Source organism: Peromyscus eremicus, chromosome 14 (genome assembly GCF_949786415.1).
Source record: "Peromyscus eremicus chromosome 14, PerEre_H2_v1, whole genome shotgun sequence".
NCBI classification, from domain to species: Eukaryota; Metazoa; Chordata; class Mammalia; order Rodentia; family Cricetidae; genus Peromyscus; species Peromyscus eremicus.
In genome coordinates this window covers 73,929,991-73,956,582 of record NC_081430.1, presented here as the reverse complement: position 1 = coordinate 73,956,582, position 26,592 = coordinate 73,929,991, and the positions used below count along the sequence as shown (strand labels likewise).

Sequence of the window (26,592 nt, the reverse complement as noted above, 5' to 3'; positions counted from 1 at the left end):
CCAGAGGGATGTTGTTAAAAATATACAGAGGACCTGATGTTTCAAGTGTGACCATGAATTCAGAATTCTCAAGAAGAGGATGTTGCCTTTCCAACAGACCTTGTGACTGGCCTGAAAGAGTCACAGTAATTCATGACATTATAAACCTGCATAACTGTTCTGGAGAGAATGATTTTAACCACAAGAGTCCAGGAGAAATCCAAATAAATAGATAATAGCAGGAGTTACTGGGAACAGTCTAGGAACAGGGAATGAAGCAGAGTCACAGAAACCCACAGTGCCCTCCTTTCTAATAGCACGTCGAGAGGAAGGGGGCATGAGAACAAGAAATATGCAATGCCAACCATTGAGAGTAAGCTTTAAGTTACGTAGTTTGCAGGATGATAGGAGAAAACCTGGTATATCCCCCATAGGAGAGAGAGCAGTACAGAATGAAGAATGAATTGATTCAGCCTTGGCTCATGAGTTAATTGTGAGACCTGAGATCTGACTAGAGGTAAACATTCATCACTAGAGGCAAAACTCACTTTCACTTTGCACGATGCTGTAACCCAAAATGCCGCCAACTGGGCACACTGCCCTACCTGTGGGTGTGCCTGGTTAGAAAACTTCCTTTGTAGCTTGCAACATGGCTAATGCTCCTGACATCAGAGCTATGGATCAAGTAGGTAATGGTTACCGGTGGGAAAGTTGGGGACGGAAGGGGAATGACGTAAAGGAACAAACTGGCAATTATTGTAACCGTTATTAGAAATAGAAGGAAACAAATTTGATTGTAAAACTGTCCATGCAAACTATTGAAACTGTATAAATAAAAACAGCCCAGGCTATCTGGGGCCACTCATTTGAAACAGGGGGTCACAGTTTCTTCACACATCCGTCCCAGGTCACCGGACCCGTTTGGAGTTAGACTCCAGCACACATGTCCTTGAACACCAATCAGAAGCTCGTGTTTTTTCTCTGTAAAGTGATACCTTGAAATTGTTTGAAAATGTTGAATCGTTGTCTCCTTCCAATTTCTAATTATCATCCACAGAGGTTCATTTGAACTAGAGATTTCTAGTAGTACTTACCAGTAACTTGTCATATTTCCTCTACAGTACAAGGACACCTTTTTAAAAAGTACTATTTAGCAGCGAGTTAGAAGGAAATACCAACACACACACACACACACACACACACACACACACACACACACACACACACATACACACACACACCACACACCACACACACACCAAAAATAATAGTGTAAACAATAAGCTTGGCGATACTATCCCGTGAGCCCCTTCCCTACAAGGCATCCATTCTTGTTTTTCCTCCTTGGAATAACACAGTCTGGGCCCAGTGGTCCTGAAGTCTGCCCTTGCCACACTGGGACCTTCCAGCTCCCACCTCACCAGGTACATTAATCATCTCACTTTAAATCCTGATTTGCTGCACAAATTAAGTGGCATGAAGAGATTTGCTAATTACAGAGCTTTACCCGAAGCTTACTCCTGCTTGTCTGTGAGAAACAGTGTTAAATACCTTTTAAAATATCCCAATTCCCAAGGCTGGAGAGATGGCTCAGACGTTAAGAGTGCCTGCTGCTCTTACAAAGGAACCAAGTTTGAGTCTCAGCCACCAGGGTGGGGTAACACACTGGCTCGCCTCAGGCATTCACACACACACACACATAATTAAAGATAAATCTATGGAAGACTTGCTTAGGTTAGGCCTATTTGTGACTCTTTGCAGCTTCTGGCAGAGGAATGCTGAGCCCCAGGTGGATGCTAAGGTAGAGGACAGTGGGGGATGGGAACAGGAAGTGGCCATGGGAAAGGACCTTCCTACTTGCTGCTGCTTTTACTTTATGACCAGAGCTGTCAATAGCCTCAAGAGAACAGGACTTTGACCCAACTTTCCAGCCCCAGCAGTGGCTAGTGGCATTCTTTCACACAGCAAGGGCAGAAGCAGTACTTGTTTGCTTAGCAGCCACGGGGATAAGTGATGTGCGGCTGGGACGTGACTAGCCCTGGCCGTGCTTAACAGGATGGATCCACATCTTGTCAAGAGTCTCAAGGACGGTGTGACCTGGTCAATGGGATAACACCCTTACACCCGAGTGTGACTTTGATACTGGCCCCAAGGGACAAGTGGTCCTCCTAGAACACGGTACACAACATGTGGCTGAAAATTACCTTCTTCAGGCAAAGTGCAGAATGCAAGACTAAGCAGAATGGAAAGGTCTGAGTAATCTTGCTGATGCTGGGCAAAATAATAATAAAAAAACGCAGATGGAAAAGCCTGGAAGCCAAAATTGCCCCCAAAATGTTCCACTTTCCTTAGAAGTGACATTCAAACCTCATAAAAGCAACATTGACCACGAAAGGGCCTTCTGTCTACTACTGAAAAAGTATCACTTTACAATTATTTAAAACCCATGGGTTCTTATCTCATGGATACGAGAAATAAGTACAGTTATGCACCATCTGCATGGTGGCAATCGCTTACTGCTCAGGTGTGTGGTAGGCAACCCTACTCTAGGTTTGTGTGAGCAGAGTCTGGTACAGCATTCATTAACCATGTACCTCTCTCAGATGCATCCCGGTCACTAAGCAACGCATGACTGAGTGCTCAGGGAAACTAGGGCAGAGTCTCCAGAAACTACAGCATCTTTCCTCTTCCCCAGGACAAGTGTAGGCATGATGTAGCCCAGACACTGGGTGGGCAGGATTGCGGCCCCTCCTCACCTGGCAGTCCAGGAGCAGCTTCTCCATGGAGATGGCACTTTCAGGTTTTTGGAGTATTTTCAGCTTCTCTTCCTGGGCCTCCAACCAGCTGTTCAAAGTCTGTATTTTGTTTTCATTCTCAGTGATACTTTCCAGGAGTTGTTCCAAATGTTGGATCTATACGGGATGGATAAAAATATTACAAAGGGAACTTTCTTACTTTCATCCCTCTTCTTAAAAAACGTGTGACAGTTTGAGTTGGAATGTTCCCCATGGGCTCAGGCATTTAAATACTTGGTCCCCAGTTGGCGGAACTGTTTGGGGAGATGTGGGCAGTCTGGTCTTGCTGGAGGAAGTATGTTGCTGGAGCGGGCTTTGAAACTATACAGTCTCACTCTACTTCCAGCTTGTTCTCTCTGCTTCCTGCCTGCTGTTAAAAATGGGATCTCTCTGTTTTTTGCTCACCATGCCTGCCTGCCTTCTCTCTGGAACTACAAGCCCAAATAAACTCTTCCTTCTATACGTTCGCTTGGTCATGGTGTTTTTTTTGTTTCTTTGTTTCTTTGTTTTTGTTTTTTAAATCACAGCAACAGAAGAATAACTAATACAAAATGTAAATAGCGTTGTGTGGTTATTTTTTATTTTTGCTATAGCATCTGTATCCTTTGGAAATGAAAAGATAACTTGGTTTCTTCTTAAAGTTTTAATATTTTACACAACAAAACACACTGGTCATTTTGGGATGAAGATTTGTAAATCAAGAATTAAGCTTTTAAACTCTTCTCTTTTTTTTTTTCTTTTTTTCCCTCTTTTTTTAGTAAAACATAATCTGTTGAGATAACCAACTGTGCTGCCAAATAAAACTATGCTTCTAAACTTCAATATTTTTCTTCCAAACTCCAATATTTTTCATCGTTATCCTTCATTAACCTTGGTATAGATAAAGGGAGTTTTCTTCTTCTAATTCTCCAGAGTTGCCTAACAATTACTTTCTTTAAAAAACATTTTTTTTTTTAGATTTATTGGTTTATTTTATGTGTATGGATGTTCAGCCTGCATGTATAGATGCACCATGTGCATGTCTGGTACCTGTAGAGGTCAGAAGAAGGCATCAAATCCCCTGGAAGTGGAGTTATAGGCAGCTATGAGCCACCACACGGATGCTGGGAACAGAACCTGGGTCTCCTAGGAGAATAGCCAGTGTTCTTCATCACTGAGCCATCTTTCTAGCCCTGCCAGCAGTTTCTTGATAGACTTCAATATGCCACCAACATCTCAAATAGTCCACCAGTTTAATAAGACAAATCCGTTTCTAGTTCTGATTCTTATTTGTAATATAATTTTCTTAGGTAATCCTCTTCTGTCGGTCATTTTTTTTTTTTTTTTTGGTTTTTTGAGACAGGGCTTCTCTGTGTAACAGTCCTGGCTGTCCTGGAACTCTCTTTATAGACCAGGCTGGCCTCAAACTCACAGAGATCTGCCTGTCTCTGCCTCCTGAGTGCTGGGATTAAAGGCATGTGCCACCACCTCCTGCCTTAACTAGAATTTCTTTCTTTTTTTTTTTCAGATTTTTTTTCACTTTACGTACCAACCCCTGTTTCCCCTCCCTCCTCTTCTCCTGCTCCTCCCCATCTCCCCCTACCCCACCCCCATCCCCTCCTCATAGAGGGTAAGGCCTCCCTTGGGTAGTCAACACAGGCTGGCATACCAAGTTGGGGCAGGACCTAGCCCCTCCTCCTGTATCATGGCTGAGTAAGGCATCGCACCATAGGGAATGGGCTCTAAAAAACCAGTTCGTGTACCGGAGATAAGTCCTGGTCCCATTGCCAAGGCACCCACAAACAGACCAAGTCACGTAACTGTCACCCACATTCAGAGGGCCTAGTGCAGTCCCATGCAGGCTCCCCAGTTAACTAGAATTTCTTTTTTTTTTTTTTTAATTTTTATTTTGCAATACAATTCAGTTCTACATATCAGCCACAGATTCCCTTGTTCTCCCCCCTCCCGCCCCCCTCACCTTCCCCCCAGCCCGCCCCCCATTCCAATCTCCTCCAGGGCAAAGCCTTCCCCACAGACTGAGATCAACCTGGTGGACTCAGTCCAGGTAGGTCCAGACCCCTCTTCCCATGCCGAGCCAAGGGACCCTGCATAGGCCCCAGGTTTCAAACAGCCAACTCAGACAATGAGCACAGGACCCAGTCCCACTGCCTGGATGCCTCCCAAACACCCTAATTGTCGTGCTAGAAACCTCATCCAACTACTGAGGGATCTGGATGCAGAGATCCATGACTAGGCCCCAGGTGGATCTCTGGGAGTCCAATTAGCGAGAATGAGGAGGGTTTATATGAGCGAGAATTGTTGAGACCAAGGTTGGATAAAGCACAGGGACAAATAGCCAAACGAACGGAAACACATGAACTATGAACCAATGGCTGAGGGGTCACCAACTGGATCAGGCCCTCTGAGTGGGTGAGACAGTCGATTGGCCTGATCTGTTTGGGAGGCATCCAGGCAGTGGGACCAGGTCCTGTGCTCATTGCATGAATTGGCTGTTTAACTAGAATTTCTAACTGAGAAATATCCTGTTCAAGTATATGAACCATCCGTTCATATACCTGAAAATTATAATATGAATCTTAATTAAATAAATATATTTGTGTGCTTTTTTAATACAGGAAAGAGACGGGATATTTGCTATTATCAATATTAAATACTTTTTTTCATGAATAAGTTTTCTTCACGTTTCAAGACCCTCAGTGGAAACTCGCCACGTGCATTCTTTTTTCTTTTTTTCTTTTTTCTGTTCAGTCATCTTAAAGATGAAATGGCATTGTCCTTTTGAACATGTTTCCATTTGAAAATGTCAAAATCTCTGACCTTTTGGTAGCCTGACATGTTTCTTTTCACTTGCCCAACTCAGTTTCCCAAAGGAACCTCAACATATCGGTCACCATTACTTCCATCCTCTGTTGTGTGCACCCACAGAAAATGCTAAAACGCGGGGTCTCCAAAGGGGCTGTAACTGCGATGGTTAGCGGGCTTACGGCTGTGAATCAGCTTTTTGAGTAGCCTTTAAGAGTTCTCAGCAAGGGGTAATTTGCGAGGGCAAAAAATCAAGCCCCCAAATGTGACTGAGGACGCACCTTTCTATTCAGGGCTCCAAGCACTCGGTGCCACTGGCGGTTCATCTCTCCCAGGTGCTCCGCAAACTCGGTCCTTTCATAGCGCTTGCTTTCAACGTCACAGGTGCTCAGCTGAAGCAGTGACTGGTTAACAAAGTCAACGATCCATTGCTTGTAGTTCATTTCCATTCTGAACTCCTAAAACACACAGACAAGCCAAATTAAACACCAATGTCAGCACGGAAGACCATCACACAAACTATATTTTTTCTCATGGCAGGACTCTAGGGGGCGCTAAGTGCCTAGCCATTAATTCCAGTGTCAGGCGTACCTCCCACGCTTCCCAGTTTCCACGGGGCAGAGTGGTTGCTTTATCCCTTAGGAGACTCTTGACTCTTGGAGGGCATTACACGTTCTTAGGCACAGCATGACTCACTTCCCTTCGAACACACTAGAAACGCTGAGGGTGTACCACATAATGGTAGCGGCTGTCTGTAAAGGGCTAGCAGGTCCCTGGTCTGCCAAAGGGGTCCTGTGAGAAGCTGCCTGAGTTATGTGAGATTCTGAGCTATCTGAGGACTCACAGAACAATAGGATAGAAAACAGAAGATAAGGGTCTGTCACACCTACGGGGAACCTGGCCAACCTAGGCAGCTGTTCTCCCTCTTGGTGACAAAGGCCTCTCTTATGGCTATTTTTTGTTCTACCGTGGCTTTAAATCCTACCATGACCCTAAACCCACCCAGGGTAATTATACATCTATCAAGCCTGTCGAATGTTGGGTTTTACTCAAGAAAGTTCTAGCACTGCTAATGGAGACATCCAGGAAGAACCAAGTGGGATGTGCTAGTAATTGTAACTTATCCAGACCTTTTGAAGATGCTACCAGGCACTCAAGTTAGGATGTGATGGTAGATAAAATCCCAACTCAGGCCGGACATGGTGGTATACACCTTTAATCCCAGTACTTCGGAGGCAGAAGCAGACAGATCTCTAGGAGTTTGAGGCCAGCCTGGTTTGCATAAGCAAGTTCCAGGCCAGCCAGGGCCACATAGTGAGACCTGGCCTTGCAAAAAAAAAATAAAATAAAATGAAATAAGTAAATCTTCTGCGACACTCATACTTGCTCATTAAGCCAATCATCTTCTGCCTTTCAGACACTAGCTCCATCAGCCTGCCAGCTCTTTGAAGGTCATACCCAGGCTCCTCACTTACCTGCCTAGCACACTACCTGCACATAATACATGTTTGTGTCTTGTTACATGGTAATGAAATCAACTCGAAATTCATATCTAGTGCAAAGGATATCAACTTTTTTCTTCCTCAAGGACATTTACTAATAACCACTGCAGGCCAAACATTGGGGTATTTTTTCCAGGTGAGCATCTCAGTCAAGGCAGGGAGATAGGGAGGCAGCAATATGGTGGTAACAGCATAGGAACTAGAGAGAGAGTGTGATAGACACCAAGTCTGGCATAGTCATCTAATCGGGCAGGGAGACCTGGGCTGGAAGAGCCATTGAAGTCATACGGGGGCTGAGCCTTGAAAGGTGGCTCCAAGGGCGGGTGTCAAGTGGGCAGTGACATTCCAGACAGTGCAGTGTGCACACAGCATGGGGTGGAAGAGTGCCAGAAGCAGATGAGGCGCCCAAACTGGATTCGGTGTTGCTATGGCGTCGGGGGAGGAGATGAAGTCAGGGAGGCCCAGCTCAGCCGAGTCCATTAAGGACTTGGACTGTCCACTCTAGAAAAATTGCCAATCCCTTCCCTCTCTGCCTCCCTTCCAATCCTTCTCTTGATCATATCTCACAGGCCTCTTGGTTCCACCTTTCCCCTCTTAGTGACTTGCTTCCGCATCCAGTGGGAAGACTTCCACCCCTGCTGTGTAATTACCTTGAGCTTCTGCAGAAGACTTTTGACTTGAGATGCCGACCGCTGTGAGAGCTCTGTGTCCTCTCCCGCAGCCTGAGGCTCCACAGTATTCATCCAGCTGATCATCTCGGAGATTGCGTGGCGAGAAGGCAATTTCTCCATCTGAAGCTGCAAGGACAGAATGATTTCCATTTCATTATCTGCCGCTAACCAGATGAATCAGGGCATCACTCAGGATGCTTTGATAGGAGGTCTTGCTACATGATTATGCAGGTGAGCCAGGAAAACAAACCCAGCATTAAAGCTTCAAATAAGTGACCCCCCAAACAATGATAAAGACCTCCAGATAAGCCAACTCAGAGGCACAGAGACAACCAAGAAATAAAGTAATTAAGCTTGATTTCTCTCTTAAGAAAGATCTCACTGGAGGAGAGTCTAGTAATTAAGACCTGTATTCAGCGGTGTATGTGTGTGGGGGGCTAGGTAGTGTCAAAGAAAATTATTGAGTTAGAAAGATAATTTGAAAAGAGTTGTGAGCTACCAAGTGCACGCTAATTTAAATGCTTTAAACGCTTACCTGGTGGAGTTTCTCTTGAATGTCTGGAAGCTGAGTTATGAGCACTGTCCACTTCTGCTCGAACTGGGCTAGAGAGGCTCTCAGTGTGGCTGTGTCTGCCTCTTTCAGGTGGAGAAGCTGGTTCCCAGTGCTCATTACCGCAGACTTCAGGGAGGACTTCTCATCAACTTCCTTGGAAAATTCCTAGAGGAAACAGTTTCCAAGATCAGATATGTTCAAAACTCAAGTACAGTCAGAATAACTGTCTGGACTACAAAACTAAGGATAGTAAACATGTCTACATGTCTACACACACACACACACACACACACACACACACACACACACACACACACACACGCATGCACACACACATTTCACCTACAGAGTGTTGGGCACCACTCCATCTACACTGGAGAACAAGGCATATGGAACCTCTAGCTCCTTTTAACCTAGAGGATTCATGTTTTTAAAAATAGGTAAGTTCAGCCTGGAGAGATAACCAGTGATTAAAAGCACTGGTTACTTTTACAGAAGACCCAGGTTCAGTTCCTAGTACCCACCTGGTAGCTAACAACCATCTGTAATTCCAGTTCCAGGGGGGATTTGATGCCTTCATGCAGGCAAAACACTCATACACATAAAGTTAGATAAGCCATATTCAATGGCCAATTTTGCAAGAAACTGTGGAACCCACTACACAGTCCATATTAAATGAATTACTTGAAATAAATTTTCAAATAAAATATTTGAAGTCTTTCCTATGTATAGGTAGGTTCTTTCAAGTGCATTGAAAAAAATCTATATTTTAATGTCAAAGTGAGTAGCCATAGCTATAAAATGAAAGAGAGTAAAGGTCAAGGGAAAATATTTCATATGTACCTAACAAAGTATTACAGATCCTGTGCCTAATTTTCCATGCTAAGGGGTTGAACCTCAGTGCCTGAACACTTTTTAGGCGATTGTTCCATTACTGAGCTACATCTATGACCAGTAAGTTCATTTTTTTATGAAAGAAAACATTTTTCCCCGATCAAAATAATAAAACCAAAACTTGAACAGAGAATTCTCACAAGGACTTAAAATCACACATCTGTTAACTCCATGAACTATAATTATCCTAGAAGAAGGTAGTTTGAGGATTGGCAATTTCTTTTAATATTATTAATAAAATATTCCATGCCTGATTGATCCAGCTTTACATTCACATATATACTGAAGACTCTGTTAACAGTATAAGCAGAATGCTCCAAGAACACATCTTGCCCATGCTTTACCCCTTACCCACACATGGGAACAGAGATCATTACAGCGATCCTGATACTTTTTTCTTGATACTTATTTTTGACCAGTAGTATGAGCAACTTACAAAAAATCTGTCTATGTTGCTTCTGATGGTATCCAGGTCCTGAGAAACATTGAGGGATTGTTCTTTCCAGTAATTCAACGTTTGCTGAGACGATTCCAACCACCTGGTGAGCTCGGCTGAATCTCTGCTGTAACTAATGGAAGCAAAGCAAGAATGGAAATTAGAACCTCACTCTGAGGACAACACACACCTGTGCATATTCTTATTTTATTGTTTATTTCCCTGATCAACACTGTTATTCAGAAATTCATGGCATTTATAAGTATTCTATCATGTTTTATACCATGCCCCAAGCTCAATGGTCTTACTGTTTTCTAGAACTCTCTCCACTAGAGATAATCAAGAAGAAGAGGCATTTTACAACATTCTTATTATAGCTAGACTAAAGTCTACCCATCAACCATGACAGAGATCAGCCTGGTCATCAGTGTTCTTCAGTTACATGTTCACAATGGAAACAAAACTACCATTTGGAGATGGTGCTCAACAGCACACTACCACTGGCTGCATGCCATCGTGTTATGGAGGATGGGAACAGCCGAAGAGAACACCATCTTCCTTACAGCTTTTCAACTTGTTCAGCTCAGACAGCCTGTGAGAGGCAGGGATGAGACTGAGGCCTAAGGTTCTCTATTTTCTCCATCATCCTCTGATGGTTCAAGATAATTCCAAGCGAACACAGCACATCCTCTGAAGAAGTCAAAAGACTCTCTGTGAACTTAAAACTTTTTGTTTGTTTGTTTTGTTTTTCAAGACAGGGCTTCTCTCTGTAGCCCTGGCTGTCCTGGAACCCACTCTGTAGACCAGGCTGGCCTCAAACTTGGGAGATCCGTCTGCCTCTGCCTCCCAAGTGCTGGGATTAAAGGCCTGCACCACTGACACCCTGGTGCTTTTCAACTTTTTAAATCTTTGGAAGTTGGTAAGAAGATTGTAACATCCAAGCATGGAAGTATCCTAGGAACTGCATCGATCCAGTTCCTTATGCTTGTAGAAATGTGCAAATGCCCCAGGACACTGCTGACTTGTTATCCTGAGTCCAGTGAACCAAGCTCAGAGGTTAGTGTAATCCGAGAAAACACGGTACAGTGTGGGGGGCCACATACAACCTCGAGCTGACTGCCGAGTCTTCCTGGGGTTTTTCTCCGCAGCCGAATGCGAGGCCGAACCACCTCCAAGGCAGCATACCTGAGGAGATGCTTAAGAAGCGTTTGCAGTCTGTGCAGCTCGTGGTCAATCCTCTTGTTGAGAGACAGCCACTGCTCTTCTAGCTTCGTGATCTGGCCCTCTAGCTCAGGACAGCTCACAGCTGCCGCCAGCTGTTTGCCTTCATTCAGGGTTTGGCAAAGCCTCGCGTGCTTTCCGTCAATGTTTCTTTTTATTTGCTAAAAAAAAAAAAAAAAAAGTCACAGAGTGAATTATTTTAAGTAAAATCTGCCGATTTAGTCTCTCGCTCTCTTTTTCTTTTTAGTAAGACAGGGTCTCATTATACAGTCCGAGAAAACCTGAAAATTCACCACGTAGCCCAAACTTGTAAGACTCCTGCCTCAGCCTCCCGAATACCGAGATTACAGGCTGGCTCCGAACACCTGGACTAAGAGATCCTTCTGGCTCAGCCTCCTCAGTAGTGGGGCCATTGGCATGACCTACCATGCCAGGTTTCAGACAGGCTGGGCTCCACATGCAGATTATCTTTTCTTATTTAATTCTTTATTATTATTACTATTATTATGTGTATGGGTGCTTTGCCTGAATATATATCTGTGCCACATGCACATGCCTGGCACCAGAAGGTGGCACTGGATCCCTTGGAACTACAGTTACAGCTGGTTGTGAGCTGCCGTATGGGTGCTGGGAATCGAACCCAGGACATAAGCAACCAGCTCTCTTAAACATTGAGCCGACTCTCCAGGTGGTACGACAATTATTTTGAAAATCAGGAAATTTTAGCCATAATTTGCATAAAGTATAGAAATGAGGATTTCCAGGGCCTCTGTGACTACCAGGAGATGTAGCAATGAAGGGTCTAGACCCTCGTGTACATGGCCCTCATAAGAAGGGACTGTCTTTGCAGTTCCTCCTATACCAGTCCATACTCCCAGCTGCTGAGTCTCACAGACCGAAACCTAGACAGGAGGGGATAAATGTGAAGCTAATCATCTATTATCCACAACACACGCGGACCAGCTACTCATCTGTAGACGCTTCTCAGTATGAGGACCAAGAGGGAGAAAAGAATGTTCGAATGAATTAAAACAGCACCTTAGCAATCCAACTTCACACGCACATAGAATAAAATCCTTCAAAACTGCAAACACAGGGACCCCCTGAAGAGAGCCCTGTCTAAGAGCAATTACCTCCACAGCTTGGTTCAACTAATGCCACTTACTTTTAAAGATTAAACAGCCACCAGGTAAGTTATTACCAAAACATAACTTTGGCTATTTTCTAACTAAGCTTTCTTGAAAAGTCACCATTTTCTCTGTACTTCTTCTCAACCACCCACCTACAATTCTATCCCTTCCCTGGCTGAACCTATAGGCAAGGATAAAATGTCCAAAATCAATTTCGAAATGAGTTGCCATTTTCTAAGCCTTAAGTATTAGTTTCTTTGACATGCACCTCTGAGAAGCTCTTTGTTGCTGTTTTTTAAATGTGTATGTATATACATACCACATATAAGTGTACATTAGTTAATATAGAGCACCTGTTCCTTCAGAGAAGGGTGCTAAGGGCTCTCCTTTATTAGGTTGGCCTTGAACGTAATGATCCCTGTTTCTACCTCCCAAGAGCTAGGATTACTCAGCATGCCCAGTGTATGCGGCACTAGACTTCAAACCCTGGGCGGGGTTCATGAACGGCAGGCAATGTACTCAACCAACTGAGCTACATCCCTAGTCCCCTCTGAGGGTTTCGATGTCTTCATGCTAGAGAGAAAAGAGACTACATGCTGATCAGAGGGCGCTTTCTGGCTTCAAGCAGCTTCTGAAGATGATTGTCCCAGTTCTGAGGCTGCACAACTGTCGCCTGCCCAGACTCCACCAACCAAGGGGACCACATTGGCTGGACACCCAAACCTCTGTGACTCCAAGGGACTATGAGTGGCCCAAAGAAGTCTACAGTGAGGTGGGCTTTGAGGGATTTGTACGCTTTAGTATGAAGAATTCGTCCAGAAGGCTTAGAACAACTGTTTCTTTGAAAAAAAAGAAAAAAAAAAAAAAAGCTTTCATGGATGGGAAGGAAACTCACTTGTCCTGCACCCATGAGGACCTGAGTTCGGATCCTCAGCACCCAAGTAAAAGTAGGTGTGGGACAATGCACCCGTAACCCTAGCAGTGGGGCGGTGGAGAAAAAGATGCCTGAGGCTCACTGGTCAGCCAGCCCTGCTGAAATGGCCAGCTCCAGGTCAGAAGACAAGGGTTTGTCAGGCATGGTGGTACACACACTTTTTAATGAAAACTTTTACTTTATATATAATGAATGTTTTATCTTTCTGTCTGTCTGTCTGTGCATCATGTATATAACTGGTGCCCAAAGAGGCCAGAAGAGGACATCAAATTTCCTGGAACTTGAGATACAGATGGTTGTGAGCTGGGAATCTAACCTGGGTCCGCTGCTTGCTTTTTAACTTCCGGGCCATCTCTCTAGTCCCAAGTCACGCACACCTTTAATCCCAGAATTCAGGAGGCAAAGGCGGAGGTGGATCTCTGAGTGTGAAGCCAGCTGGGTTTATATAGTAAGTTCTAGGCCAGCCAAGGCTACATAGTGAGACCCTGTCTCAAAAAAAGGTATGGGAAACAATAGAGGAAGCGGACCTTCCACATGGGCACATATGGGTGTACTCACTTGTGTACACACATGCATATATCACATACACACACAAAAGCAAAAGATTTCAAATTTACTAGAATACTGCTCACATTTTAGAGGAATAATCAGGACACGTGACATTGGCTGGCATGAGATCATTCCCTTTTTTGTTGTTTTGATTTTTGAGGCAAGCATGCACTCTGTAGTCAAAGCTGAGATCAAGCTTAGAGATCCTCCTGCCTCAGCCTCCTGAGTGCTAGGTTTATAGACAAGCTAGATTGTCTCTTGATCCTGTGGTTTGATTTTTAAACTGTCTTCCTCTAGGTGTGTGGGCTCTGTCCAATCAGAACTACACTCTAAGTATGTGTTTTGAAGCTCAGATTTACAAAATTATTTCTATTCTCATCTTATTTCTATACGAATAAATAAAGACTAAGTGTCTGCGAGGGCTCAGCCATTGACGGGACATTTCTACCCCCTCTCGTTCCAAGGCTCAGAGAATACCGTGGAGGAGGCAGGAAGAATATAAAGGAATGGAAGATGAGGACAAGTGAAATGCTGTCCCCTGGCACACCCTGACTGCTGCACCCATGAACCCAGAGCCACTGTTGTGCATAAAACCTGCACAAGATCCAGCCAGTGAAAAATGAGAGCATGGAGTTGGAGAGTGCTTAAGAGTGGGTATGGCTTTTACAGAGTATCAGAGCTCAGTTCCCAGCACCCATGTGGGAGAGATCACAACTGCCTGTAAATTCAGATCCAGGAGATAGGATGCCCTCTTTTGGAACCCACAGGCACTGCACTCCCATGCCAACACACACACACACACACACACACACACACACACACACACACACACAATCAAAAACAACCCCCGCCCCCCCAAAAAACAACCCTAAAGTATTTTTTTCAGCATGGAGCTGGGAGGGATTTCCAAGGTCCTTCCCCTGACCATGGAGCTATTGGACAGTTAGTGGCTGATGGGGAAGGAGGGTTGCTACTTAGGGTATTGTTCACTGGCAAGATGACCCCATAACTACATGGACTAACTGGTCTCTGAGTTATTTAAAAAAGAAATCAAAGAAGTTGGAAGTGAAATATATTAGGAGTTGGGGAGAGTTGGAAGGAGAGAATGGGAAGTGGAAATTATTAAGATGAATTGTGCACACCTATAAAATTTTCAAAGACTAATAATAATAATAAAAAGAAGCTAGGATTTATAGACAAGGTCACACATAGATAAAGGATAGAGCCAGGATTCAAGCCAAAATCTTAACCCCAATCCAGACCTATGCTTATGCTGAAGATTCCACATCCTCCTGGATACATCTATCAGTGTGATAAATCACGCTGAGTTTCAAGTCAACCATTCAGCATCAAAACCCAAAAGCTTTGTGGGCACGGCACACAAAGCACCATGGACCGGGCCTGTCATAAACTAAGACGCACGCTACCTGGTAAAATGAAATCCTTTCCAGCAGTCTTTCTTCCGTCTCCTCCACCAAACTCACGGAGGGCAAAGAAGAGATAAGAACTTCCAGGTCCTTCTCAAGAGATGCGTAGCTGTCATCAAACGCGTCCCATTTCTAGACAATAGACACCAGGAATCAGTTCCAGGGAGTGACAACCATAAAGCCAAAAATAAACACTGAGGCCAGAAGACACGGGAACACGGACCCCACATAGACTCCAGGTGCACCTGAGAGGTGCATGGTGTCAGGAACTCTGCCAATATTGGGACACAATCCCACTGTTTTTTGAAAAAAAAAATTTTTTTTTAATCCCGCTGGTATGAATATGTATCTGTTTGCTTGCGGTGTTGGGGATCAAATCCAGGGTCCCATATGTGGGGAAGGGTTGAACCACTGTGGTACACCTCCTGCCTGGCATTAGAGCTTTATGCTAGCATTGTAAAACCAGGTAATGGGATAAAGAGAAAAACACAGCCATCGGAGGTACCATCTAGCCTGAGCACCGCTGTCAAGGCCTATCAATGTAAGGGAGCCTTGCTCTTCCTGGGAAAGGCCAAGTGCTCATTTTGAAAAGCTTGTTAGCAGCGGAAGCCCCCATCAGGTTGTTCTTGCCTCTCAGGTGCAATCCCCAAATCTAGTGAGCATTGTTCTACAGAGCTACCTGAGCTCCTGGGCGGTGGCAGCAGGGGCGGGCGCTTGCCTCCTCCACCCTCGTGACTATCCCTTCACCCTTAGCGTTGCCTTGGCCTAACCCAGAGGTGCTCAGAATGTATTGTCCTGTCTCCCCATATTTCCACGGTGGCCCGCTGACTAAAGAACTGAGTGATTGACATTAAACGTTGTCTCTTAGAAAAATAACCTTAGAAATTCTCCTTTTGATTCAAATAGCGGCCACTTGTCATATAGAGGGTCCATGAAAACTTTTAAAATTACCATTACTTTAAAATCAATTGGACAACAGAACTAGAAAATAAATATTGTCACCAGGAAATTAATGCTGTATTTATAATGTTATAAAGTTGAATGTTTCCTTTTACATTTTTCCTGTATGGGCTAACATCTGTTGTAAATGGTTTAGTAAGTTAAGGGAAGAGCTTCAAGCTGAAAAGGATTCTATACATGGTTGATTTTTTCTTTGAACTGAGGCAGAATTAGCATGGATGCATTTTTCCAACAGGACACGTGTGCCCAATAGCTCTTGAAGGAGCCTAGACTATGACCCATGAACTATTCCATCCAAACCATCTCATCCATGGCTGTCACATGCCTTCAATGCTACCCGTTCACAGACAAACCTACAGGCTGGAAAGAGTCCATCATTATATACGACGAGTCCCAGCCGACCTTCTGTGAAGTGGGGAGGAGTCACAGCTAGACCTGGGCGACCACCTCCTTCACTGTCACATCCCCACTCAACTAAGGCTTTGATGCCCCATGCCTGCAGGGGGTGGAGCCTGGGAAGACCAGCACAGAGGTCACGTGATGCATATATATTATATATACATACCTGCAGCACGCTCTGAAGCTGCGAGCCTCGCAGGCAGGCCGCTTCCTCCACGGCTCTCACATCTGCCACTTGTTGGGCCCCAAATCTCTCTCCCTTTTGTAACGAAGGCGGGAACATTTTTGCCGAATAGGTTTGAATCAACAACATGTCAGCAACAAGCTTCTGAAAAAATCCCTGAAATAGAGAAAAGGTTTCCAATATTTATTGTTGAATTGGGAAAACTACAAAAGCCAAGTTATTTTAACTTTTTACCCCGGTTCCTTTGGCCAGCCTCCCTCCTTGGGGTGAGCCCAAGGCCTCAGTCATGCTAAGCAGAAGCACTATGACGAAGACGTACCCCGAGTCCTCTTTTAGTTTTCATTTTTAGGCAGGGTCTTGCTAAGCTTTTTAGGCAGGCCTTGGACTTGTGCGTCTCCTGTCTCAGTTTCTCAGAGCAGATGGTGTTACAGGCCTGTGCCACCAAGCTTGGCTTAATTTTTTTTTTTTTAATCCCTAATCTCAGGAGGTCATATAAAGAATCTTTTCCTGACCCTTGTGCAGTATTTACCTTGTAAATTTTCTTAGATTAAGGTCTACTTACCAAAGATCTTGGCTAAACAGGGACTATGCTTGATCTCTGTCTGTCTGTCTGTCTGTCTCTCATTCGCTGTGTGTGTGTGTGTGTGTGTGTGTGTGTGTGTGTGTGTGTGTGTGTGTCTGCTTGTGTTTTAAGACAGGGTCTTACAATGTAGTCCTTTTGGAATCGCTATGTAGGCCAGGCTGGCTTTAAATGCACAGAGATTTTCCTGCCTCTACCTCCTGAATGCTGGGATTAAAAGTGTACACAAACATGCTAGGCTGATCAAGAGAATTTTATATAACGAGATGAATGGAAAATGAGGACTAATTAAAGCATTAGATTATCACCTTCCTTTTGATTCCAGTTCTCAGGAAGGCCTTTCCTAACCGGCCTAAGTCAGTTTCTCCTATTAGACACCCTCAGGGGATGAATATACTTTTAACTGTAGATTTGCTTAAAGACTTGTTGGTAAAATGTCTGCCTTCTCAATCAGTGAGAAGCTCCACATAGGTGAGAAGATTCCAAAGGAGCTTGTAAGCAGAATGTTATGCGCTTCATCAAAGAGGGCAATGGATAATTATTTCTCTTCACACCCGGGAACAGCTGGAGGTCAGGGTCACGACAGAGGTTCTCACCTTGTGATCTTGCAATTGAGCCTGCAAAGCAACTTTACTCTTGGCATGTTGCAAAGGGCCAGTTGCAAGCTTTTCTTTTCCAATACTGACTAGCTCCTCCATGCCTTGAAGCAAGGCATCCTGCTGGCTCTCAGAGAGGAACGGGCTGCTGAGTTCTAAGTATTTGGCTCTCAGGATTCCCCACATACTGTCAAGAACATCCTGAAATAGAGAGCAAGAGAGCAGATGTGCACAGGCATTTCAAGGGCTGGGAAAATAAATCCAAGAATACATTTAAACTCTCGCTGGAAGACCCAAGCCCTGTCCCTTACGCCCACGGTGCAGAATGAATGCTTTCTGGCCACACACACCTCCAACTTGTAAACATCCTGGAGTAAGGCATGAGGGAAGCGAAGCCTCTCCCCTTCGTTTCTTAGTTTGGCGACTTGCCTCTCCGCGTTCTGCAGCTCTGCTGTGAGCACATCTGCTTTCTGAGTGAGAAACCAGACAAGAGAGAAGAACCCTTCACAAGTCAGGAAGCACACAGAATCAAACACGGGAGTGCCACGGGAGCCCAGGAACAAACTAAGGGGAAAAGTGAAAGTCCTGTTGGAAAATCCCTCCCGCCAACATGCGGGTCTCCTAGACAACCTCCGTAGAAGTGCAAGAGTTGAATTCGTTCCCAACACATTCTAGGCACATACCAAGCGAGGCCTATGTGTATACCAGGGGATTCATGGTTTCTGCACCTCAGTGTTTGGGGCACTTATCAGCTCTCCAGCACCTCTTCAAACCACTACATGATTGCCTTTCAAAAAATTAATTAGCTTGGGCCAGGGGTGGCAGTGCACACCTTTAACCCCAGCATTTGGGAGGCTGAGGCAGGTGGATCTCTAGGAAGTCAAGGCTAGCCTGGACTAAACAGTAAGTTCCAGACCAGCAAGGGCTACATACTGAGACTCTGTCTCAATAATATAATAATAATAGCAGGGCATGGTGGCAGAGACTTTGCTGAATATAAGGCCAGCCAGGTAGAAGAGTGAAACCCTTCCAAAAATCCAAAATGAAAACTAAAAGAACAGAACACCATCCAATCATCCATTTCCATGCTGCTGGAGATTAAATCCAGGAGTCCTTGTGTGCTTGGCAAGTGTTCTACCACGAGCTATACCCCCAGCTCTCTGGCTCCTTTTTAACAGGGACATGGTATGCCATTCCATCCTAAGAGTGCACACTGCTTTAGTCACAGGCAATTGTTTAATGGGCTTTAGCGATGTACAGCCTTTATAGCAAGCATTGCTGCTAGGTCTATCCTAAAACAGTTCTGCTAGATCTATCTTTATGCAAGTATTCTTTCAGTCTGTCTGTCTGTCTGGTCTCAAGAAGCCTAGGCTGGCTTTAAACTCTCTATATAGCTGAGGATGACCTTGAACTTCTGGGCCTCCTGTTTCCACCTCCCCACTGATGGAGTTACAGGTAATCATCGAGTTTGGTTTATTCAGTACTGGGGATCAAATCTTGGGCTTCATGCGTGATAGCCAAAGTATTCTACCAACCGAGCCACATCCGCAGCCTCATATTTTACCTCTTCAGGGAGAACATAAATCCACATCTTAGAGATGTAATGGAACATAATAGGTTCTCAATATTAGCTCAATAAATGAAGGGAAACTGTTGCTGAGTGGAAGAATACTTATGCTTAAAACCTTCATATAAGTCAACTGGTCCCTCGAAGCTGGAGTAATTAGGGTTTCAGTGGAAGAGGTAAGGGCCTCATTTACCAACACCTTTGACAATGGTGGACACACTCAACTTCTGTCCATTGACAAGTGGAAATGAACTCTATTGCTTTAAAAGATTATGCTTCAGGAAGTACTACATGAGCCACGTGTTTGAAGGTCAACATTAATTGCTCTCATCTGAATGACCACTTAAAGTTCACTGACACTTGCCAAGGGGTGTGCTTTGGACAAGCAGCTGATGACCAAGACTCTCTGGTCTGAGGTCAGGTTCATTTGAACTATTTTGATGGATTACCTGAAGCTGTTCACCAATACTCTGTCCACTGATTTCATTCAAAGACTGTTGTAAAGCCATTTTCTTCTTAATGAGTTGATTGTACAGTCGCTTTATTTCATTCTGTATATGAAAAAGGTACAGGCAGGAAACTGAGCAATCTCATTTAGACCTTCCCTCCCTTTTATGTTAAGTTGAAGTTTTCTGGAAAATTTAAACATATTTAGAAAGAGAGGCACCACACACTCCATCTTTGAGCTCTGTTATCATTAACCCCCATCCTGCCCTTGGATCTCAGCTAGACCTAACTTCCCTTCCCTTTGGATTATTTTGAAGCAAGTAGCAGACACCAAGTCATTTCATCAGTACTTCTTGCTAAAAATAATACAATCCCCCCTCCCCATCAATACTAATTCCTTCGTATGATTAATTATCCAGATGGGGTGTGTACTTCTGTAATAGCTTATAATTTTTCTTTTTGGTGTTTCAATTAGGACAGCCTTGAGGTCTTCACGTCACAACAGTCTGTGGTGTTTGTCACAGCAACAGAATGCAAGCCAGGGTAGCTCTTCTTTCAGCTGGCAGGCTCCCCTACTCGCTTTTAAGTTTCTTGGATTTGTATGTGTAAGAAAATATGAGCCATTTGTTCTGGGTTTGGCTGGTTGCACCCCTGGGTGCTGACATGTTCTTCCTCCCTGATGTCTGTTTTACTTGGATTCTAGAAGCTTCCCTGGATTCAGGGTTGATCGGTTTTGTGGGGTTTTATATGTGTGTGTGGTGTACGTACACCTGTGTGCCTGCAGAGGCCAAATTTTCTGAGCCAGATTCCTTTGTTAAGTGGTGTATTGTCTCATTTTTGTTTTCATTGTGCAATTTCAGCAGTTTTCTAACTCCTCTGCCTCAAGACCCTCCCTGAACAATCCACCAAGGCCCTGGACCTTCATGGGATTGTCAAAAATAGTAACCAATCCCTCTGGTTAGAAAGTTAAATAAAACCACTCTCCATGACAATCTCGAAGTAGCGAATGTAATCAAGGAAAGCAACATTATGTGAGATCATCTTGACACCCACAGCTTTGGAAGGGCGCCTCATTCTCAAGCAGTCTCCCCACCAAGAGCAAAGGCAGGCCGCTTCATCTCCCTCATCATTTCCTCTAAAGGACGGATGGTAACAGGGTCCAGGCTGCCCAGAGTCAGCCATGTGCTCAGAGTCCCACCTGATAGCTGCGGGTGTGGTCAAGGCCAGCCTTCAGGGAAGAGCTTCTCCAGGCAGCTTTTGCCTGTGTACGCTCCAGGCTGACCTTCAGAGCATCGAAACATTCGGGTAGCAACGTGGTGTTCTCCTCAGGCTGAGTCACAGCTTTCAGAAGATCATCCTTCTTGTCGCCCAGAGCTAAATAAAGCTTCTTCAGCTCCAGAGCCAGTTTCTGCAAGATGGAGAGGAAGGAAGACAGGCAGTGAGCTCTGGCCTGACGTGCAGCTGCAGAACAACTGGACACAGGTTCGTTAGGTTTGCACTACCTCGAAGAGCACCTGCTGGGCCGAGGCATCCTCCCTCAGCAGCCCAGGTCTCTGCAGCAGCTCCTCCACACTGCCCAGGCACCGGCTGAGGCTCAGAAAGAGTTCAAACAATCTTTTATCCAAATTCATGTATGTTTCTTCTGTCATACTTTCCTAAATCAAGATTAAAAAAAAATTGTTAGGATTCCTTGCCTTCCTAAATCCGCATTTTCCACATTTCTGTTAGAGTGTGTAATTTATGTTACACTTTGTTTGTTTGTTTGTTTTTCGAGACAGGGTTTCTCTGTGTAGTTTTGGTTCCTGTCCTGGATCTTGCTCTATATTACACTTTGAAAGAGGACTTATTTTTGGATATTAATTACATGCATGTGTGTGTGGGGACATGCATGCAAGTGCAAGTGCCCATGGCAGCTGTTACAGGAGTTTGTTAAGTCACCTGATAATGGCAGCTGAGAACTGAACATCAGTCCTCTGAAAGAGCAGTCCTCTTAACCACTGACCCAGCTCTGCCAGGCTTACTTTCTGAAAAACTTATGATAAATTGTTTCAACTAATGCTTGCTAGATGACCGATTAGTGTTTTATTAACTGGTGAACTAATCTACTTATCCTGTGAATTATACTGTAGAATAAATAAATAAAATAAATATTTTTTTAACACTGAGAAAAACAAGGGTAAGAATATGAGGCAAGTGTGTACTGAATGGACTTAGAAGGTGGACCACTGGGCAAGGGTGTCCCTTAGCATGGCCATCCAGGCAAAGCTGCAAACCTCCTCCTCCTGCTCCCTGCCTCCACAGTTTTGAGGCAAGGCCTTCTATGCTCAAGCTGTGATCAACTCAGGCTGATTTCGAACTCACAAACCTCCTGCTTCTGCCTCCTGATAGCAGGCATGAGCTACCTCACCTGTGGCTCTTCCTCATTTTAATGTGGAGACAGTGGGTTGATTAGTATAGTTAAGAGAAGGACACTACTAAGGGAGAAGCCCGAGGGGTTAGTTAGGAACAGAAGACAAAACACCTTAAAGGTAGAGATGGCTGGTGGAAAAGGGGACTCAGGAGTGTCAGCTCTGGGCTGACTGAAAACTGAGGCCACTTTGATAGGTGTATTTCCAACAGGGCCCCTGGGGCTGAGCTGCTATATGTTGGTAAGTTGGAGAGCCACAGCTCCATTTTAGCATAAGCTGTTGGAACCATCTTTCTGCTTCCCTTGAGTTCCTGACTAGTTACAAATATTTGGGGAGTATGCCATAGCCCCTCAGTTATCAGACCATTTAACTAGCCTGCGTCCATTCACCCTCATGTGTGCCTCATTTCCTTGATGTCTTAGCTGAAGGATACCTAAACATCAGCCGGCACACCATTAAGAATAAGCTCACTCAAGGCTGGAAACCTTGCCTATGTTCCTTCCCCATCCTTCCCAGTCCAGGGCACTCTGCAGACATCACTAATCAATTACCACACCATTCACCCACACCCCTTGTTGATCCTGGGCTCAGATTCAGAAGTCTTTGCATATTGTTTTAGGTAGCCACTGCAAAATTCACCAGAGCTGGCAAAAGGCTGGCCATGGAGCTCAGTGAGACAGCATTTACCTGGAGCATGTGAAGTCCTAGATTCAATTCCCAGCATGGCATAAACAACCAAAGTTGGCAAGCAAGAAAAAAATCCCATTTCTAACCCCAAGACTCATTCCATTATGACTCTTCTATTTGTTCATTGAAGGAAATGATGACCAACGTGCAATGATGACATCCTGTCTTTCTTTTTCAAAAATGTTATTGCGATGAGAAAAATTCACACTATGTAATTTCTACCTGTGTCTGAAGGCTGTTTGCTTCTTGACGTAGATCTTCAAGCTGCGTGGTGTAAGCTTGCAGCTCCTCAGCTGTAGGGCATCTGAAGTTATACACACTCACACTGGGGAGAGTACTCGTATTTGTGGCCACCTGTTTGAAAGAGAGAAACCTAATTAGTTATCTCTTGAGCTGCTTGCTGAAGCTAATGTAAAGAGGGTAAGAACGCCTCAGCATACCGTCTTCTGAGGTACCCTCTCAGTGAGCTTTTGTATCCACTTAGATAATGAGAGAGAAAACACAATTAGAGGAATTAATAAAGCCAATAATTTATAGATATTTGTGTGTGTGTATGTATTTATTATTTTTGCAGTTACAGGGATTGAACCCAGAGTCTTCTATATGTTAGGCGAGTGTTCAACCACTGAGCTACATTCTCAATTTAATCTTTCAATATAATATGAGAGAGATTCAAACCACAAAATTTGCCAGTTTTTTGTTTGTTTGTTTTTCCTTTTTTTTTTTTTTTTTTTCAAGACAGGGCTTCTGTGTGTAGTCTTGGCTGTCTTGAACTCACTCTGTAGACCATGCTGGCCTTGAACTCAGAGATCCACCTACCTCTGCCTCCAGAATATTGGGACTAAAGGTGTGAGCCACCACTGCCTGGCTACTTAGCCAGTTTTTAACAGTCTGTTTACTATGTACTAGTTCATTTACTAGTTGGCTCCTTGTATAGCTAACTCTTAGAATGAGATACAAATCACAATTAGAAAAAAAGCTGTGGTTCACACCTTTATCCAGTATTCTGAAGGCAGAGGCAGGCGGATCTCTGAGTTCAAGGCCAGCCTAGACTACAGAGTAAGTTCCAGGACAGCCAGGGCTACACAGAGAAACCCCGTCTCAAACCCCCAAGACCCCCTAGTAGTCTATCACAATTAGGGATGGACACACATGTGATTTATTATTGAAAAGGCAAGTGAGCATTGGAAATAAACCATATTCAGAAGGAAGAATGAGTCTTGAGTAAATTTCTCAAATTGAAAAAATATTTTAATAACACCAATGGACATGCCCAAGTGGACAGGGAAAAGCCCATGAGGCTTCATGCCCCATTGGATGGCCTTATACCTATAAGTACATGGGCATCACAAGTCAGAATCCATGGGCTATAAAAGAAGGCGGGGCATAAAGTTGGGAGGGAATAGGGGTATATATCGGAGAAGTTGGGGGAAGAGGAAAGTAAATATGATCACAATATATTGCATGCACATATAAAAGTTTCAAAAACTCACTGATAAACCTGGACACCAGGTTGTGGTGGTAGAGGACTCTCCAGGGGAAAGAGCCAATAGGCACTATAAAAGACACTCTGTGCATATGTTTTAAGTGTGATTAACAAGGAGAGTCCAAGACAAAACCCCACCTCGGAGGCTAATTCAACTCTGACTGGCCAAATTAGGTTCCAAGAAAGAACTAAATTCCCACTAGACAGGAGATTAGGAAATCATTGAGGCCCTTCGCCCAGGCCATCTAAAAGCAGCAAAGCCAGGCCACTCGCTTGTTCCCTGTTCAGAGAGAACTCAACGTAAACAAAACCTGCCATTGGCACGGGCTGGCACGCGGTCGGTTCTACAGACTCTTCTGATGAATGAACGGCATACACACCATTCTATAGGCGTTTCATAAAACTTAGTACATGTTATTCATTCAACAGACAGTAACTAAGACTCCAGACTGCCATAGGTACTACGCTAGGCCCTCAAATGCGAACCAAGCAGACATGGATTTTCTTCTCTGACCTTCTAATGGGGAACACAGACCATTACAGTTTAAATTTGGAGTATCCTTTTGTGGGCTGCTGGCATTGCTGTGGAAGGTAACCTTTGAAATGTGAGGTCTTTCTGGTAGACGTGGGCCACTGGAGATGGGCTTTGAGGGTAACAGCATGGCCCCTCTTTGGTTCCCCCCTCTCTTCCTGATTCATCAAGATGTGAATAAGCCATGTCATAGACGCCTGCCACTGTGGAGGGAGATGCCCCAGCTGTGAGTCAAAGTCATCTGTCCTTCCTTAAGGAGCTCGGTCCCAGCAACACGCAAACTAATGCATAGGCAGATAAGCAAATGAGAAGCATAGTGAGCCCTAAGACCAGGAAGCAGGTGCTAGAGGAGCAGAAAGGGAGGGGATGGGCCAGGGGAAGAAGCCACAGGGTTCCTTTGCTTTCTAAGAACAAACGGATACATCACGTAGAGCACACAAAGTTTCTAGAAGCCCTTGCTGGGTTCCCGAGACAGAGAAGCACACAGACCTGAGGCTCCACGAGCTGAGGCCCCGGGGGGTTTGGTCTTGAAGTGAGTTCATGGTAAAGATACTGCCATTTATCACCACTTTGGCCCTGGAGTGGCAAGGCTGAGTCTGGGGCTGCATTTCCAGGTAGAGGAACCTTGCTGCTTTTGAGGAGGGGGGAAGAAACAAGGGTGAAAAGAATTGACACAAAAAACAATCTCATAGTACATTTATACAATGTTTCATGCAGGATTTTAAAATAAACAATTCCTCCCAATAATAAATATCCAAAAGCCGCTGGGAGGCCCGGAGAGTTGGCTTAGAGGTTAAGAGCACTTGCTGCTCTTGCAGAGGACCCAGGTTCAGTTCCCAACGCCCATGTAGTAGCTTACAACCATCCCTCAGTTCAGTTTCTGCAGATCTGATGCCCTCTGTTGCACCAGGCACACAAGTGGTACACGCGTATACACAAAGGCAAAACATTCAAGCACATAAAAGAAACAAACCTAATTATTTTATTTTTTTTATAGGACTAGGGCTGTCACCCAGCTGGTAGAGTGGTTCTAGTATGCACGATGCCCTGGGTTTGACTGCCCAGCATCACACAAGCCAGGCGTGGTAATACATTCCTGTAATCTTAGTATTCAGGAGTCGGGGCAGGAGGGTCAGAAGGCCATAGAGCAAGTTGGAGAAAAGAAACGCAAACATACATCTAACAGATGTCCATTACGCCTTGTCTTAGGCTGGAGAGACGGCTCGGTGGTTAGGAGCACTGGCTGCTCTTCCAGAGGACCCAGGGTCAGTCCTCAGCACCCAGGGTCAACATCCACACACATTAAAATAATAAGAGAATTTAAAAAATGCCGTACCTCGAAGCTGGTTGCCGATTTGCATCTCCATCCTGTTGGCAACACTGTAGCCATGTTTTCTTAGCATTAAATTCTGTGAACTTGATCAAATCTTTCTGTTCCAATGGTTTTAACTCGAGAACCTGTAAGAGAGTACAATGCAAATGGCTTAACCAATCCGGTTTTTCAGTTAGCGCTCTCAAGCGTCTTCTGCTGAAATCACGTAGTTTGCGCCGCTCAAGCAATTTCCACTTTTGTTTCTTGTTATCATCTACTTCCCCAAAAACTCAGTTAAAAGCTGTGGCTGCGGCTCACTCGGGGAGCTTTTGCCTCACACGTGCTAGGTCCTGGGTTCCATCCCCAGCACTGCAAACGAACAAACAAACAACAAACCCAAAGATACGATGAACAAACAAAACCATAAAATAATCACACAATAGCCAAGTGTTATTTAAAGTATATTGGATGCACGTGGAAAAATTACCAATGACCACGCTTTGAAACAATAATCAAGGCAGGGCTGGAAATACAGTTAAGT

General features: G+C 44.5%; 1 protein-coding gene across 4 annotated transcripts in view; it reads right to left on the bottom strand.

The window, feature by feature from the left end:
• The window catches only part of Syne2 (spectrin repeat containing nuclear envelope protein 2), a 273,416-nt gene that overhangs the window by 64,773 nt on the left and 182,051 nt on the right, over positions 1 to 26,592 (bottom strand). Inside the window, exons 68-83 of one of the 4 annotated variants that reach the window (XM_059279392.1) lie at positions 26,076 to 26,197; positions 25,229 to 25,370; positions 22,944 to 23,075; positions 21,129 to 21,281; positions 20,825 to 21,034; positions 19,629 to 19,730; positions 17,963 to 18,082; positions 17,613 to 17,813; positions 16,419 to 16,592; positions 14,894 to 15,025; positions 10,818 to 11,014; positions 9,633 to 9,765; positions 8,285 to 8,467; positions 7,729 to 7,875; positions 5,858 to 6,034; positions 2,736 to 2,891 (exon numbers count right to left, since the gene is read on the bottom strand). In XM_059279392.1, coding sequence (XP_059135375.1) covers positions 2,736 to 2,891; positions 5,858 to 6,034; positions 7,729 to 7,875; positions 8,285 to 8,467; positions 9,633 to 9,765; positions 10,818 to 11,014; positions 14,894 to 15,025; positions 16,419 to 16,592; positions 17,613 to 17,813; positions 17,963 to 18,082; positions 19,629 to 19,730; positions 20,825 to 21,034; positions 21,129 to 21,281; positions 22,944 to 23,075; positions 25,229 to 25,370; positions 26,076 to 26,197 — 2,481 coding nt within the window. Of the gene's footprint in view, positions 1 to 2,735; positions 2,892 to 5,857; positions 6,035 to 7,728; positions 7,876 to 8,284; positions 8,468 to 9,632; positions 9,766 to 10,817; positions 11,015 to 14,893; positions 15,026 to 16,418; positions 16,593 to 17,612; positions 17,814 to 17,962; positions 18,083 to 19,628; positions 19,731 to 20,824; positions 21,035 to 21,128; positions 21,282 to 22,943; positions 23,076 to 25,228; positions 25,371 to 26,075; positions 26,198 to 26,592 lie in introns of those variants that run through there. The other 3 variants (XM_059279389.1, XM_059279391.1, XM_059279388.1) reach the window with 3 other exon arrangements.